The 18,781-nt window shown below is 31.6% G+C and overlaps 1 protein-coding gene across 1 annotated transcript in view; it reads right to left on the bottom strand.

Moving 5' to 3' along the window:
- Positions 1-535: 535 nt before the first annotated feature.
- Positions 536-18,781, bottom strand: part of LOC143238637 (xibalbin-1-like) — a 43,489-nt gene continuing 25,243 nt past the window's right edge. Inside the window, exons 2-4 of the mRNA XM_076479042.1 lie at positions 3,738-3,850; positions 3,472-3,532; positions 536-2,522 (exon numbers count right to left, since the gene is read on the bottom strand). Coding sequence (XP_076335157.1) covers positions 2,384-2,522; positions 3,472-3,532; positions 3,738-3,819 — 282 coding nt within the window. The 5' untranslated portion in view covers positions 3,820-3,850 and the 3' untranslated portion in view covers positions 536-2,383. The remainder of the gene's footprint in view (positions 2,523-3,471; positions 3,533-3,737; positions 3,851-18,781) is intronic.

Raw genomic sequence — 18,781 nt, 5'->3', positions numbered from 1 at the left:
GTTTCAACTGGCATTTTACAAAACTCTAACAGGTGTTTGTAAGATTTTTTTTGTCCATGAAAAGATGTCTTGCACTTTGGAAAAAAAAATAATGGATAACAGTTTGAGGCGTTTTATATTTTCATTCCAAGATTGTAAATTTTTGAAAGATATTTTGCGCGTAGCATATATAAATGTACGTTTAACCTATTTTAATACGTGGACATTTCATTTTTAAAAAGGCTTAAATCAAAATGGTAGACAATATAATAAAATTTATTTTTAAAGAGTTTTAAAATATCATGTTTTGATGTTGCTTACAAACGTTGATCTTTAGGAATAGTCACTCAAGACACCAAAGGGAGATAGTTTCTTCACATCTTCAGATATTTTGTTATATTTCTGGTGTTTACAGATAGTAAAATGTCGTTACTAAGAAATTGAAAAAAAAAGAGTTTTCTTTTATATTTTTATAATTTAAATAAGATTCTAGGATTATATGAAACCTGTGTTGTATTTCTTAGGATGTTTAATACAAGAAACAACACATTACCTATGCTGCGTACATCCATGTGAATTTATTATAAGTACCTGCTCATGTATACAGCTAGGCCAAAAGATAAACGAATAATGCAAAACGTAATTAAAACTTCACTAAACCCATCGATATTCTAGAATAATAAATTATAATGTATGATAAACAGTTAAAGAAATCATTAGACATGTATGATAAAACACTTCATTTGCATTTACTAGGTCATAAATATAAAAATATAGAACATTTTCCAGGAGTACTGGTGGTGAAATATTCGTCGTATTTTGAATTGAACGTTTCTGTGTTTCATGAACAGTTGAATTTCAGAAAAACAGAAGAAAAAATATTTTTACCCGTATAATTCGCTTCGAACGTATACTGAACGGGTTTATGTACCTAGTATTAGAGTTATACAGTCTCAAAACTAATACTGAATTGTAGGTTCACAATTAATGATATTTTGTATGTCAAAATCAAGTGCAAAACGAAAACGGAAATAAATTCAAGGCTTCCAATCTGTTTATTAAATAAGTAAATAGGTTTCCACAGAATGTGGAATGTAATTCATTTACCTGTTACTTCAAGAGTTATGTAAACTATGATCTTTGAAAAAAAACAAAAACGGTTTTTCAAATTATCATTATTATTAACGTTACTTTTGCAAAAAATCCAACAAAAACCAACAACATTTGTAACGTTACGGCTCACAAAGTTTGTTTTATAGCAAATAGATGCCGTTGTGCATTTCCTAGGTTAAGTGTAATCAATAGGGTAGTCATCAAACGTGTCACACAGTTTGTTTGTTGTGAGACCACTTTCTACTATATAATCTCGGTTTCACCAAAAATCTAAAGAAAGAAAAATTCCTACTCTTCAAGCTCGACTACTAACACTGGTGTATTTTGAGTTTTGTGAACAATCTATTCTAGTAGGTGATTTGTAAACTGCTTTCCATAAAACATTAAAAACTTATACAGCCCTGTGTATGAACCACTTGATGTTTTAGGCCAACCTGGAGAAAAGTAACGACTACCAATAAATTTGAAGTTTATGACATATGAGTTGTTAATTTAATATTTTCTCTAGATACCTCACTAAATCTACTTTGGATAATGTTCGAAATATAACCGTGAAGACAGTTTACCAATTGATTAAAAACTAAAAATTCAATCATGTTTGTTTTTTCTTTGATGCATACCAAATACAATATTTTTCTAATTAGATTTATGAAGAAATAGAATTATATGTAGATTCCACAAAAATTTATGCAATATTGATTCAGCGACATAACATTAAAATAAAACATTTTAATTCCGCTAACTGAAAAGATGGGATTGTCATTTTCAAAAGTACTTTGTATAAAAACTAACATGTTTTCCTCAATACATTCGATAGGATGCTCATTATCAGTGTTACCACAAGAGACAGTTGAACAGTGCAGGTCCTTCTGGAAATTAGTGATTTTTGCTTTAGAACAACAATGGCGGAATCTGAAAGTGACTTATATGTTATTAAATTAAACTGTTTAATTACCTGTGCCATAATCGATCAGATCGACTTTAATTGTTTCTTTGTTGTCACTTGCCATCTGTAACGTTTGATATACGCGATTTATTAGCACGTAAAATAAATTCTATTTCATCAATAAACGCAAACTACAAATTTAATTTAATTTATATGAACAAGTAAATAATATTAGAAGTTAAGCAATAAATATATACTATCATACTTTGAAAAGGACAATAAACTTTCTATAAATACAAGTCATTATTAAACATAGAACACATACTACTGTATCAACAACGTGGTTACAGCGACGTAGAAAGCAGTCATAGATGACGTACAGTTAAAATAGTACACTTGGAGAAATTATTTGCCCCATCCCTGGAAAAGGCCTTGTCTCTGACAGCGACAGTTAGTGCCCCAGAGGTTACATCGACAAGAAGAGCCCCCACAGCAGGAGTAAGGTCGGTTGTCACAGCTACCGCTGCGGGGAATGCAGCTTCTCCTAGCAAAATAGTTAAATGATATTTTATTTTACTTCCATGTTCTTGCTATATAAAATATTAAATATATCATGCAGATATCGTTAGTGTGAACTTTCTAAAAATGAGGTCAAGATTCTTCACCTATTTCTTTAGGTATCATGGCCGTAACTTTGTGGCAGCCCTGAATACGTAAAATTTGTATTTTTTAAGACATTCAAATTGTTTGGAAAAATAGCAAATTACAAAAGAATTATGAAGATAAATGAGTTGGCCTGAAAGCCACTACCTTTTGTATTTAATGATTTAATAACGTTAATGTCAAAGTTGGAACATTCCGTAATGAAATCGTTCTTTATAACATGCTTACTACAGTAGCAGTAGTGATAACCTAACATAATGAGTAACATGGTATCAACCCAACGTAATTTACCATCACAAATAGAACAGTGAACAATAGCTTCTCCATTCAAAAACAAGACCATATTAATACAAGTCATGCCACGAATCTCTAAGTCTCAATTTGAAATTTAAAACGTTTAATGAAAACCAAGTAATAATTCATTTCTTTCCTGTTAAGTTTATAATGCCCAGCTGTGGCAAAACTCTTGTAAAGTTTAAAATGCTTAACTTTGATGTAGCTCCTGTACAGTTCCTAACACCCAGCTGAGATTTAGCTTTTTCCTGTAGAGTTTATAGTACCCAGTTATTTAAAACCATAATTTCAAACCACACAGAATACATATTAACCCAATACAATATACAAAATTAATCCACAAAAAGACAGGTCAGAAGAGTAAAATGCACGATACACAGTTCTAGAAAGTTTATAATGGTGTAAAAAGTATATTTCTTCCATATCTTCGCTAATACTTACTAATGTATGCTATTTAATTGTTGGTTATAGGAAAATTATGATTTATAAAACACAACCATGGTTGTATAATTATGACGGTTGTGCTAGGACCTTACTTTTCTGCATAAGGTAGAACTTCTTGAAGGCGCTCTCTGTATTCTTCCAACTTGTTGTCCTCTGATACGAAACATAGGAAATATTCTCATTAATAAGATTTCTGGTATAATAAAGATAGAAACACGAATCTTTTGATACACATGAATGATACAGAGAAGTTAATTAGATGGGTATCTATATTTACCGTAAGATGTGTCAATATTTAGATAGATTACTGTTACAACAATAATAATATTTACACACATATAATGTGTTATGCATTTACCATTGAAGTCGTATGGTGTAGCTGTAATTGAGTCAGCCAGGAAAATAACTCCAAAGATAAGTGAAAAGACCACACAGTTCATAATGAAGTTCTTAGGAGCTGGTAAGTTCCTCCTGGTAAGAACGAAGGAAAAAAAACAATAACAAATCTCATTATCATCGAAATAATTTCTTTTATAATCGTGTAGATATGTGTGTGGTTCAATGTTTCTTGTGTCATATTCACATCTATTTGTTCACTTTGCGCACAAAATGGCCCTACAGGCATATGAAAGACCGCTATGGTCCAGGCATAAATATCGCCAGTTTTGAACTTAGGAGCAAAGAGAAGGTAACCAGTCAGTATTAACCGCTTCATCAAGTGGTTACTTTCAGTTAGTTAGTGGGACTAATGCTATACTTATAACGCAGGTACAGCTAAACGTGCAAATCGTATTTCTAGTAACGAATCTCCAAGTCTGATAAGTAAATCACCAATTTACATTTTCATAAGAAATAGATATCGAAGGATTTAAAATGTTTTGGATCAAAAATTTTCATTTACAATTCTTAGTTTTAGTCTGTAACAAAATTTAATGGAAAAATATTGTTTTATATTGCGAAGTAACTTTTCTCTCTCGACATTGTACGTTTTTATAACATCAACTATACTCTTGTCGTTTAGGGGATCCAAGAAAACCAACTTCTTGAAAATGTGTTGTTGTTTTTTTTATCACGGTACCATATTTTTTATTGGTTTTGTTTGTTTGTTTGGAATTACGTTAAAGCAACACAATGGGTTATCTGTGCTCTGCTCATTATAGGTATCAAAACCCGGTTTGTAGCGCTGTAAGTCTGCAGACATGCCGCTGTATCACTGGGAGACACAGTACCAGATATTTTCTGTTAACGTGCGTTTACTATTAGTGTTTGTTGACTTCAGATGTAGTTGCACCATAAGTTGATGTACTTTGTGTCATTGCTACCAGTGTTGCCAAGTCTCGCTGGAAAAATAAGTGACATTGCCATTCAAAAACAAGACCAAAGCATGTAGCATCGACTCTCAAAATCTCGTTTATGGTTTGCCATCAAAGTGGCAATTTATGCAACTAAATAGCAACACGGAATGTGTTACATTGACGGAACAGAAAGTTTACATTTTGCCAATTTGTTTTTTAATTGAATAGGAGCTGGGACAATATGATTCTAAATTTGTAATGATGTGGATTGTTCATTGACTCAGTCAATCACCGAAATCACTGTGTGTTAAAGTCAGTGACCTCAGAATAAAACAATCCTAAAAATCCGTAACCCACGACTCTCAAAACCTTAAGCGACTTAAAAAAATAAAAGACAATTCTGTTCATTTTAAGCAGTATTGACAACGCTAATTGCTAAATATGCCACGGATTTTTTTACTAAATTAAAAAACTGTATTTACGTGTTACTAAGCCAACACAGTATTTTTTTGTATTAAAATTATTATTTATGAACTTAATATTAACACTTATGTCTAACTTGCTTTTCAGTTAAATCGGTGGAGTCAGCAGATCGCCCGATGTTGCTTTGCCGTAAGAAAACGCACACACATACACACACTTTTCGGTTAAATATTTCAGGTTATTTATAAAAAAATAACCCCACACTCATTTCTCACTGTTTTATTCCAAAGCCCGGCATGCCCAAGTGGATAAGGCACTCGACTCGTTATATGAGGGTCGCGCGTTCGCTTTTTTAGGCGTGGAGGCGTTATAATGTGACGATTAATTCCACTATTCGTTCGTAGAAAAGTATCGCAATGATTGGCGTTGGGTGGTGATAACTAGCTGCCTTCTCTCTAGTTTTAAACTGCGAAATCAGGGACGGCTAGCGCATACAGCCCTCGTGTATCTTTGCAAGAAATTCAAAACAAAAGATTTTTATCCCAAAATCATGTAATAAAATAATATGTTAATAAGATTTACGTTTTAAATTTTAAATAGGATAAAAAATCAAATATATTTTGATTTTCTTTTCAATAGCAAAGCAAATACGTTTTTTTAGGCAGAGTTATAAATTAAGGTTGCTCCAACGTAATATATTTCAGACAATTTTTCTTACACCCAATAATAACATCAGTAAATATATTTGTTAGATAAAACGAAAATGTTACCATAAGCTGTCTTTATATCATATATCCAAAAAGGAATAGAACTGAACCCTTACTAAGGATGTATTTACGAAATATGAATTATTAGTGATTTTTCTTTTCTAGGCATAAATAAAATATTAGATGTTAATGTCAGTCCAGTTTCAGATTCCTGAGAAATGTTGAGGTGTGAAGAGGAACACAAACTATTACTTCAGTGAATAACACAAAATACACACACATTCTGCTTATCAGAATATATCTGTGGTATGTCTCTTTGTATAGAACAAACTACTTTCTACTGTTGTATATATTACAGACAAGTTTAATTAAAACTGACAATTCTAATTAATCATCCTGGAATGTAAATTAATATTCAACTTTGGTAAAGTATTATAATTATCTGAAACACGTTACAATAGTTAGTAAACCTGCTATTTTCAATGCAATTTACGCCGAGCAACGTGGTATGTTAGACATAATTATAATTTTGGTGAGGTAGATGATTTGTTAATTTATGGATGTTAATAGCCGAAAGCATTTTATTATTCATTCCCCCCAGTAGCACAGCGGTATGTCTGCGGTCTCACACCCCTAGAAAATGGGTTATGATATCCATGGTGGGCAGAGCACAGATAGCCCATTGTGTAGCTTTTGTTGAATTTATCTTCCCCCTTGGATGGAGGGAGAGACCATTGCAATCTTGTTTGTGTTTCCGAGTTCATATTCTAGAAACTAATAGGCTGACGTATATGAAACTTGTAAACAAGATGAAAAGTCAGTACTGGAATAATTTTTTCCATATTTGATCTGGATCCAGATTCTAGATCACACTGAAGCATAATGGAAAGATTTGGTATGTTTGCAGTTTTGGGTTAATAACTGTGTAAAATGTGATTGAATTCAAGGGCTTATTAAGATTGATACTTTTCATCACACAACAAATAAATGATCAGGATCTTTCATCAGTCTGAATCTGAGAAGGATTTTCTAGTTTTCGAAAGTGAAATTCGTCGTTATCCAATACAAACGCATGAAGTTCCGGCATGGCCAGATAGTTAAGACATTCGACTCGTAATCTGAGGGTCGCGGGTTCGAATCCCCGCCACACAAAACAATGTCGCCTTTTCGTTGGTAAAAAGTAGCTCTTAAGTTGGCGGTGGGTAGTGATGACTAGCTGCTTTCCCTCTAGTCTTACACTTCTAAATTAAGGACAGCTAGTGCAGATAGCCCTCGTGTAGCTTTGCACAAAACGCAAGCTAAAACCAATATAAATTTGCAAAGTGAACAGCGAAGCGAGAGTATGAAATATGTCTGAGTGCTCTTATTTATTAGTTTCTTACTTACTGTGATAAATTGTAATACACATCTAGTCAGCTTGACCTTGGTGGAGTTAGCTCTATGGTCTAAGTGCAAACATTTATTAAGCAGAAATTCTAGATTTTTAAGCGTTGGAATTTTTTATATTAATGCTCACTAAAGAAGTTTAACGTACTACCCGTATATTAAACCAGTTTAATTTTTAGTTAAACAAATGTGCGTTTTATATCTTCTATTTTATACTAATAAATAGTAAGTGTGCCACAGTGGTAGCTTACTCAGATTACGAACTCGAGGGTTTAGGGTTCGTGTACCATTGCCAAAAAAACTCGTTGTGCATTTAGTGGCTATGGGTGAGCTATAAGGTTGGCTATAAAATTACATTATTTAGTCAGACAACAATAGCCCATGAAAGTGTTTCTAGTGATTGTTGTTGACTATCCGCCTTTCATTTACTCGATCACTTCAAATTGAGGAACACTCATGCACAGATAACCTTTGTGTAACTTTGGGTGATAACTCCACAGAAAAAAAAAAATCTATATTAATTACTGTGTACTACGTCACAAAATTACATTTAACTTGTATACAGACGAACTTTACTCTTATAAGTTTTGGCAGTGTGACTGCAGAATTAAAATTTTGTTATTTATATGTTACGAAACATAAACCATGTTCAACAGTAAGATGCAATAAAAAGTTCTGAAACGTCTGTTGAAGATAGTTAGAATATAGTTGTGATATTAGAATAATATCATCATTTACATGAAAGTGCGTTTTTTTTACTCCGCGGGAGATAAAAATTGGAAAATAAAAAACAGGTGCCGCTCAGTCATGAACATACTTTGTATATTTGATCTATTATTTTGTAACACTTATTCCTATTGGAGAGGAAAATGGTTATTGGAGAGTCGTAGGAGAGATCCTATCCTTATGGCCTAGAGTAGAAGATGGCCTTAATCAAATGTTAGAGAAAAAAAGATACCAATCAATGTGTCTGATAAAAATGAAATATAAACCCGAAAACCAGAGCGCTTTCGAAAGATGAACTTTTCTTCTTCTGCATAGTGTAAATACACTAAACATCCTTCCCTAAGGAAAACGTTGAACTTATTTCAGAACGTTATCTGATTCAACAGTGGAGAGAGAAGGCACTTGTACGTAAGTCTTGAAGATAAACATTTGTAGGATATATGTTGATCTTTTGTTTAGAGACAAAGTAGAAAGTTTCAATATTTTAAAAAAGCAATCTTACAGAATATGTATTCTCGGATTAAAATTTGAATACTAATACGTTGCTCTAAGCCTTTTTTTTTTTTTTTACAATTTTTCTCCACTACGATGTTAATTTACAGAAACAACTTCAAAATCTAAGGTGATGATTGGTTCATGGTGACAAAAGTTATTCTGTTTTGTTTTCTGCTAGTACAGTAACTCTACGGATTTAGAACTTTATAATCAGGAGTTCGATTTCTCTCTATGGACTTATCATATAGCTTAATGTGGCTTTGCTATAAGGAAACACACACACACACCACTTCTCTTTTTGTATTGAAGTAGAACTGAAGAAAATCATTGAAATAAATATAAGGTAGATTTAATAGGTAGACAGGAAAGTTACTATTCCAATGAGAGTCTTGCTTGTTAAATTAGATTAAAAAAAGGGTAAAAATTACCAATAACTCTGCTGAAGTTATTCTATGGAATGAATATGTTGAGAGTTTTTGATATAAAAGGAATATTATCAGAAATAATACCAATTTACTAACTAACCTTAGAAACGTGTATGCTATTTATCAATACATTGATAACACAGGTCTGCGAATTTAATTTTCAAAAAGTTATTTTGGTTTTGAAAACGGATTTACCCTAATTCAACTAAGCAGATTTCAAAAATAATATTCATTTTTTCTATCATCTATCCTTTTTCACGAATGGGAAAAAATTATTTCTTAGATGAAATTATTATTTTGTTTACCACAATTAACATATTTTTATTACTATGTTTGTTGTTTTCAGGTTCTAGAACGATCGAGATGACTATACAACTCTTATGTCGTGATTTGTCTGGAAAGATCTATAGCCAGTGGTTATCAACAAAACGGGACCCAGTTTCAGTGAAAATTATTTGTTTATGTAAAAGTACATGTGAGGTTTTGTGACAATTCTGTGTATGCAGGAGAAAATTGATCATCATTTTCGGATCCAGCGTACAGGAATTACTTTAGACATATAAACATTTCAAAACAATAAAACCAAAGCAGGCTGTGTAATAGCGCTAACTCTGCTGAATAACTTAGAAGAAAATGTTCCAAGTCTGAAAGTGTGACTAAGATATCAACTAAGTTAATGCAGATTTCCTAAACTGATAAATGGTTAAATAGCAATTCTGAAAGAAAGACACTCAACAATCCATTGAACCTAATTTTTGTTATTAGCAATAGTTATTAAAATTGTATTATATTTATACATAATTGTCTTAAAATGATTTGGAAAAAATGAAGTTTTTTTTCATAATGCGTTTCTCATAGTGTTTGGATATCCATTAAGAAAATTTGAAATTGTAAATAAAGGTCTTGCAATTCGTAACCAACTAACTTATGCTTTACAATAATAAAATAACTTCTTGTCATGAGAATGAATTCAATCTCTCCTGCAGCGTACACTAATTTGATCACGTTAATTTTATTTATTTTAGGAAATAAAATATATTTCTATATTAAATAAGGTAACTTTTCAAGACCAGCAATGAGCTCAACCGGTTTTATTTTCACCTTGATTTAAAATGTTACGATCTCTTTTCCTAATGCTATCATAGGTAAACGAGGGGTCACCACTACTGGAAGACAACTGTATCCCGCCTCAGAGAGGTCTTTTCGATGGCAATGTTTGGTAGCAGCAGTGATTTAAGTATTCAAAACACCTTAAAATTAATAGAAACAATAATAATCAATAAACACCATGAACTACCCAGGATCTAATATAGCTCCAAAAAAAATTACCTAGGAATTCACGATTTTTATGTAGGAAGAGGAGCCCTCATTGGGTCAGTGGTAAGTTTTTGAATTAGAACGTTAGCATTTGAGGTTCGATTTCACGCATTGGGCAGACAGTCAACTATCTAGCTTTAAGCTAAAAAAACATATAAGACAGGAGTTATTAGGGTCTTGATTCGTATTACTTAGAACGTTAGCATCTGGGGTTCGATTTCACTTATTGGACAGATAGTCACCTATGTAGCTTTGAGCTTAGAAGCAAATAAGGTAGGAGGTTCTAGGGTTTTGATTCGTATTATAATTACATGTACACCAATAATTCTCGGAATTGAAGACAGTTGCTTGTATAACAAAAACAGATTTTATGAGTTAATTTGACATACTCATGTTACAAACAACTAAAACCATTTAAAGTAAGCCATTTTACTTTGAATCCATTGTTTTCATATTTTAAAACCATTTATTTTTAGCTTAAATATAATATTACTTGATATTCCCACCAAACTCATGAAACATATTTATCTTACTTCTTATACCTATGGAATGTACCATTCTAAAAAACAACCTCTTCTTCGTGACTCTATCAACTTTATGGCAACATGACTCTCAAAACATCTAATATCTTCGTCTTTCATAGACTTTCAAATTTTGGATGTACGCCAGAATATCATTCTCAAGGGAATGCTATTACGAAGAAATATTCACGCAAGTATATTGACATTTTCCCTTAAAGTAAAGAGAAACACATCAGATAATATTATATTGTTTCTTGTTTTACGAATATAAAAATTGTGTCTAGTGTGACTATGTTAACTCACTAGAGAATACAGCTCGACATTTTCCTCTTACTAAACACTATTATAAATCTCGACTTTATTATTTGATTTCATGTGTTTTCAAAGGAATACTTGATTAGTTGTTATAGTAATTTTAAAGAACAAGAAAAGTTATTTGGAGTTATATAAGATATTTTTACCATAGCCTTAGAACTAGTATTTCACAAGGCAATAGTCTATTTTGAGTCATTTTATATCAGATATTTTCATAGATGTTGAAATAAATTATCCATTTTATTTAAAAGGCTTAGTTTTACGCATTTATAAAGAAGAAAAAAGGTACATAGGTTTTGTCATTTAGAAAAAAATTACAGTTAAACTATGCTTAGAAATTTACTTGAGCTGTCAAATGCTGTCTTTGTTTTAGAGCAAAGCCACATTGTGCTAACAGCTGTGTTCACCGCGAACAATCAAAACGCAAATTTTAAAGTTGTAAGTCTGTAACTTTGCCGCTGTCTTACTGGGGTACCAGTCACAACCTATATAATTATCTAAAAGCCAATAAAGTAAAATACAAACCTAAGATTTTGAACAACTTTATAATAGAACAGACCATATTTAAGCAACTTAGAATTAACAATAATTACAAATGAAAGCAGTGCATATTTTGGAATAGAATTACTTAACACAAGTCACCATAATTATATATAGCGAATAAAAAATACAGAAATAAAAAATATGGAGAGCAAAATTATATATGTTCTAATTGATAGAGGCAGAGAGAATTTTCAGGATATAATATGATGTTTTTACCAGTATAGCTTTTGCGAGTTATCTTTTTTCCTAACAGTTTCACTGCGCAAATTATTAATGTTGTTATATGATAAAGTTTTTGGTTTATTTTAAATTTTCAAAATATATAACAGTATTTTCAAGTGTAATTTGATCTTTATATTCAGTTACTCCTTTTCTAGTTTCAATTAAACAAAATCGTTTAAATGGCAGACATTTGATTTAACATAGTATTTATTGGTGTCCTTTGTTTCAAATCATTTCTTCCAATAATATTTTATTTATCTATTTTTGAGAGCAACAAAGTGTTGATGTTAATACTGGTTTTTTTGGATGAGGCTTTCCTATATTTTTCCAAGGTTTTATCTGACAGGTACAAACTTGTTTACACTTAAAAGTAGATTTATTTTGTTTCTTTCTTGTTAAGAACAATGCTACACGATTTTATATCTTTGATATGCCAATCGCGGATATTAACAATCGATTTTAAGATCTGTAAGTTTTCTCACTTATCAGGAGTATGGACGGTAAGTTAACAATTTTTATTGTTTTGGAACCTTATGTATCGCTAATAAAAGTTTTGAAATGATCTGTTGTGAGTAATAAACATAAAGTTATACGAAAGTGTTTTAATGTAATTAATTATTTATCAATTGAGAATGAGAATATCATCAAATCATTCATAATTATAATGAAAGAAAATTTATTGCAACTAGAAAGGCATTATAAGAGCAACACCATCATATAACTCTGTAGTCGTTATTAAAAGTACTAGGAATCATTACAAGAGAGAATAGTTCTGACATGGTCTGGCTATTAGGGAACTCGAAGCTAAATCTTAAGGTTTCAAAATGAATTCACGTCCCCTTCAGAACGTGACAGTCAATCTCTTTATTATTTGGTAAATGGTAACTCAAAAGTTATTAGTGGATGGTGTTAATTAATTACATTTTCTGTAGATTATCGCTTCAGAATTAGAATCAATTAACGCAAATAGCCTTCGAGTACCTTTGCGCGAAATTGAAAACGAAACAATAACAACAACAACTAGAGAAATTAAGACAAAAACTAGAGATAGTAATAGTATTATGTATTTTATTAGACAAAGAATACAATTAATGGACCGTTACCACAGATACAATAACATTAGATGGTTACTATATATACAAATTATTAGAATATATATATCAGAGAGAGAAAAAATAATAGTCATTCTGTAGCGAGAGATAAAAATATTAGAAGAAAGTTACTTGAGAAACAGATATAAAAGAATATTGGAACACGATTATTAGATAAATTTTCATAAAAATAACTTAAGATTGCAATTCTGTCAATAACATTTTCTTACGAAACGATTTCGTTTCCACTTGTTACATTAGGCCTTTGGTTATTTTATAAACTACTTCTGTAGTTCTTCCACAAATATGAACTGTATCAGCACTGGAATATTTATATATAGTAATCTGTGTGGTTCGATACAGAGGAAGATTCACACACGTTTAATGGCAGTGTTTATCAGAAAAGTCATTAATCCTCGCTCAGCCGTCTTAAAACTAATCCACAGAGCGTTTCCTCCTTAAAGGGGAGCCAGATTGATAGATTCCTCTCTGTCTGTGTTTGTGCATCTATGTATTATATCTATAAACATATATTGCATTGATATATTCTTATGCATTATGTACTGGGAGAGTGTCAAATGACGTATAACAGGTTCCTTATTAAATTAGCTTTGTTACATATTGTAATTTATCTCAGAGGAATCTCTGATTTATTACGTTACGTATGTTACGTATTACGATTTCAAAGAGCCAAAATTTTATTTCAATTTAGAAGCTAGTTTAATGATAATACATACCAAATTTATGATATCTGCCAACAAGACTGATACATACAATTTTCTTCCTTAACTCAAATATATTTTAATATATATATAACAATTCAGTTTATAATAAGGATTATTACAAACTGCTATTGAAATGTTGGTCGTGACACCCTTCGGCCCGGCATGGCCAAGCGTGTTAAGGCGTTCGACTCCTAATCCGAGGGTCGTTGGTTCGAATCCCGGTCACACCAAACATGTTCGCCCTCACAGCCGTGAGAGCGTTATAATGTGACGGTCAATCCCACTAATTGTTGGTAAAAGAGTAGCCAAAGAGTCGGCGGTTGGTGGTGATGATAAGCAGCCTTTTCTCTAGACTTACACTGTTAAATCAGGAACGTCTAGCGTAGATAGCCCTTTTGTAGCTTTATGAAATTCAAAAGCAAACCAACCCAAACCGGACATATTTACTATTGTGTATTTAGTTTAACACCTACGTGTGTTTCAATTCGATGTATGTGACATATACTGTTGGATTAGTATTGCGCAAGTTCTGTCTATTCTGTAAATTTGTAGAGGATTCTTTAGAGGAAGAATCAAGAATAGTTGTCTTACGAAAACACTGGCAGTTTTCAAACATTGCTGAATATTTGAAAATCTCGACTTCAACTATAAAAACCAAAGCACCAAAAGACAGAGCAGATTATTATTTGTAAGCTACTGCCAGTGCATTATAAGCCTCGGAAGCCATAATTATGATTAACGCTTATTAATTGGAAAACTACAGAATTTGACCAGGAAAGTTTATATATTTTGTACTTTACAAATTGTTCAACTTCAGCGAAATAAATTTGGACGTTAATATTTCTGCGAGAGCATTAAATATCTTCATCGGTAAAAGTCAGCTATGTGAAGCCAACCAAGCTAGCTACCTTAAGTGAAGTGTGACAATATCAACTCAGACTTAATTTTGTCATTGTGGAGCTGAGTCGTCGTTAAAATGTTCAGTTCGAGAACCGGATATAAGACTCAGTATTGTTTATAAGTTTGTAAAATTCTTGAAAATAAATCACTATTTGCAATAATTAGTTGTAGTAACCGTTATCATAAATTGTATTGTTGTTTGTATATATGAGTTAAGAAAGAAGTATTGTGTGTATCATTCTGGTTTGCAAATATCGTAAGTTTAATATATATTAGAACTTAATTAACTTCTAAATTTAAATTCAAATTTCTGGTTAGTTGAAATAGTAATATGTAACGTACGTAACATAATAAATTGGAAACTCGTCCGAAATAAATTACTATTCGTAACATAATAAACTGGGGGGCTAGTTACTGAGATCAGAATCAGAGATAAAATTCGAAATAAATTCAAATTCACACCATAATTCTATTTATATTTATCAGTTTTAACAATATTTGATCATGTCTAATTATCAACATCTTCTTGTATTACAAAAATGAATTGCTTGAAATGGCCAAAATTTTAGAATTAGAGTTTATAAGATCAATGACAATGAACTGACTGAAAAACATATTGTTGAAATATTAGTCAATTAGGATTTGTTGTCTGAGGAAACATTAGCAAAATATTCTAGTGTCTCCACTACCTAACTGGAGTTGAGTGATAAAGATAAGTTAGAAATTCAATTAAAATTGAAATAAATTAAGCCCGTATCAAAGTCCAGAAATAGCTAGCTCGCATCGAAGCAGAAAGAGAAAGTATCCGTATCGAGGCCAAAAAGCAGGTGTCGAAGCTGAGAAAGAAATAAGGCTGAAAGAAATGGAAATTAGACTCAACTCCGATTTACGAAGGCAAAATGACAACTTTGAACTCAATCGTTGTATTAAAGTACCATCATTTAATGAAACTGAGGTTGATAAATATTTCCAGCAATATTGTTAAAAGGTATACTGCCTTTAGGGTCGAGTTCTGTCACTGGTGAGTCTGTTATTACAGATGGTATTGAAAATGGCTTTGCAAATGTTCCTCTTCATAACACTAATTTAAAATCAGACCTACTTTCTGGACCAGTTGTAACTGGAATAAAACCTTCTCTACGAATTAGAGATGTATCAAAATTGTTGGGAAACGATTTGGCGGGGAGAAAAGTTGTTGCCGAACCCAAAACGGTTAGTGAACCGACCACTGTTTCATTTAAGGATGATATTGTTGAGGAAAATCGAGACATGTTTCACTCGTGTGCTGTGACTCGAGCTCAAGCGAAGAAATCAAGTTAAAAATAAATTATAGACACATGTTCATAGGACGATATTATAGATTTTTTGGAGCTTACAGAAATACTGTGAATAATTTTGCAACTGAAAAGTTATTGGCGAGTGACAATGACCTGGTGAAGTTCTGTTTGCTAGAAGAAATCTGATCTATGAGAAAGAAACTGATTAGCAGATCTCATTACTATTTAAATATGCACTCATAAAGAATGAGCTGTAGAAAATTCTAAATGGTTACTTTTTCATAATGTCGTGCTCCTGAAAACGTGGAGACCATCAAATGTGCCAGATTCAGAGGAATGAGCTGTAATTTATCAAATTGTTATTCCAAAAACATACCATTTTGAAATACTGAAGGTTGCCTATGCGACAAAATTCTGGGACTTTCTTTGGCACAAAAATTAGGCAAGATATTTCTCACCTTTACAAAACTTGTTATGCATATTAATTTAATAGAAAACCTAACCCAAAAAGTCCTGCTACTCCTTTGAAATCGATTCTAGCTTTTGAAGAACAACTACATCTTGTGATTATTGATTTTGTTTAGACAAAAATATAACATTTGTATCTAAGCATTTTCAGGTGTTATTAATTGTATTGTCATAATGTTATTATAAAAATATAATAATATATATTTTTGAAAGTGCATAATTCTTTGACAAGGTATTATATTTAATGCATTGTTTGGTTGGTTTGTTTTGAATTTTACTAGCCGTCCCTAATTTAGCAGTGTAAGGCTAGAGGGGGTAGCTATTCATCTCCACCCACGGCCAACTCTTGGGCTACTCTTTTACTAAAGAATAGGGGGATTAACCCTCACATTATAACTCCTGCACGGCTGAAAGGGCGAGCATATTTAGTGTGACGGGGATTCGAACTCCAGGCCCTCAGTTTACGAGTCGAGTGCCTTAACCACTTGGTCATGCCGGGTCGTAATGCATTGTTATCAATCTATATATATATACATAACATTTTAGTTATTGAAAGTTGTCTAATGTTAATATATAAATCTCTAAAGAGGAAGGTGTAGCAGATTTACTATTATATATTTAGTTTAATACCTATGTGTGTTTCAGTTTGATACATGTGACATATATTGTTAGGTGTGTCCCGCGTGTTCTCTAAATTTGTAGCAGATTCTTGAGAGTAAGAATCAAGAATATCTGTTTTACAAAAAATCTAGCGTGTTATTTCGAAAATTGTTGAACTTTCGAGAATCTCGCTGACTTTTATTGATTATGACATTTAATATCCAAGTAGAAATACTATCGTCTGAATTTAATTCACTTGAGCTGAATGGTTTACAATGTTCGAAATATAAAAACGTTTCTGGTCAAATTATTAGTTTTTTTATTAATAAGCTTTAATCACAATCTTAGCTTCAGTGGCTTATAGTATTGTTGCTGTAGCTGATCAATAATTTTATATTCTGTCTCTCAGCTAGTTTTATAGCATTAGGTGAGTCTCTTGAACCTTCAATAATATTCAAAAATACATTAGTGTTTTCGTAAAACGTATATTGTTGATTCTTATTCTCGAGAATATTCTACAAAATTAGAGAATAAGTGGTACTTGCGCAATACACACCCAACAATATACGTCACATGCAGTAAACTGAAACAAACGCAGTTATTAAAATATATGTTTAAGAATAAACCCCTTACAGTTCAATCAATATGTCTGAAGAAATAACAGAACCTATGAATATTATAAGAGGTTGATTTCATTGTTTTCGTCATGTATCATTGAAAACCATAATGCTAGATAGTCTTTCCCAATATGAAAACAACAAAAGTTTATCCTGAAGACCCTCAAAACACCGATGATGTAGTTCATAGAAATAATATATACATTTTAATTTAGCATACTGTATTTTACTAAATATTATATTGCTTTACACAAAATTCTATAGTTTTTATGACTTCCAAAATGAACATCTCAAATGCAATTAAGTAACTACAAAGTTAAAACTTATTGAAAACAATTAAAAAAAATATTTGATCTTTTTTAAGTTAATTTAATTACAGGACAATTGTGAACGTTCAGAACCACATCTCCATACCTGGATCTGAGAACAAGATATATATAGTCATGCTTGTTGTGGAGATGTGGTTCTGCGTACATAATCAATGTAACTTTCGGTATTACATAAACACATAACGTTTATATCCCTGAATTTTAAATTTCTATCGAAAGAATTAACGTATTAAATGTATCAATATAGGTGAAAATATATGTTTATTACTCTTTTCTTTACCTTCGATTCGGTAATGAGTGCACCAATATACATTAAGAATAGTTCGAATGATGCTTCAACATAGAGTCACTTGAAGAAATGTTAAATACAAACTACTTTCAGAATAAATAGGGAGCAATAATTACTATGAATTGTTTTAATCCTTTCCATTATTTGTAAAGCAGTTAATTGCAAGGTATTTTGAAAGGCTCAAATTCGTATGCAAAACATAGAAATATATCAAAACAATTTTTATCTGTTATTTTTGAGAATATTCGACCGCTGTTAAAATTGTTACTTATGAGGATTAACATCTTTTTGGTATTTTCTCTGTTTATGGAACGAATAAAATTCATGGGAACGAAAATATTATTGGAGTATGTTGTTTGTCAATGATGGTGTGTTCTTGACAGGTTAGAATAAAATTTATGACAAAGGAAAATAATATAGCAGGATTAAATGCAGCCATTGTTTTTCTTTTATTTTCCGTTTCAAGACTATTGTCGTTTGTTCTCAGTGTAATATTTTGTTATGTTAAATTCCCTTTTAACGTTTGTAGAACTAATGCACAGTTGTGTTAAGCCTCTTTAAATTTAATATTAGTGTAAGAAGTGGTTACAGTTATTTTGTAAACATGGTGTTTAAACGTCTGCAAGATACTTATGAAGCGAAACAGTGTTAGTTTATTGCATATAGTTAACGCATATAGATTTATATATATCTAGATCTAGATCTATATATATAGATTGTACATAGATATT

This window comes from Tachypleus tridentatus, chromosome 13 (assembly GCF_004210375.1).
Source record: "Tachypleus tridentatus isolate NWPU-2018 chromosome 13, ASM421037v1, whole genome shotgun sequence".
Classification (NCBI taxonomy): Eukaryota; Metazoa; Arthropoda; class Merostomata; order Xiphosura; family Limulidae; genus Tachypleus; species Tachypleus tridentatus.
Note: the sequence above shows the minus strand (reverse complement) of the source record. Positions and strands in the feature narration are given on the sequence as shown.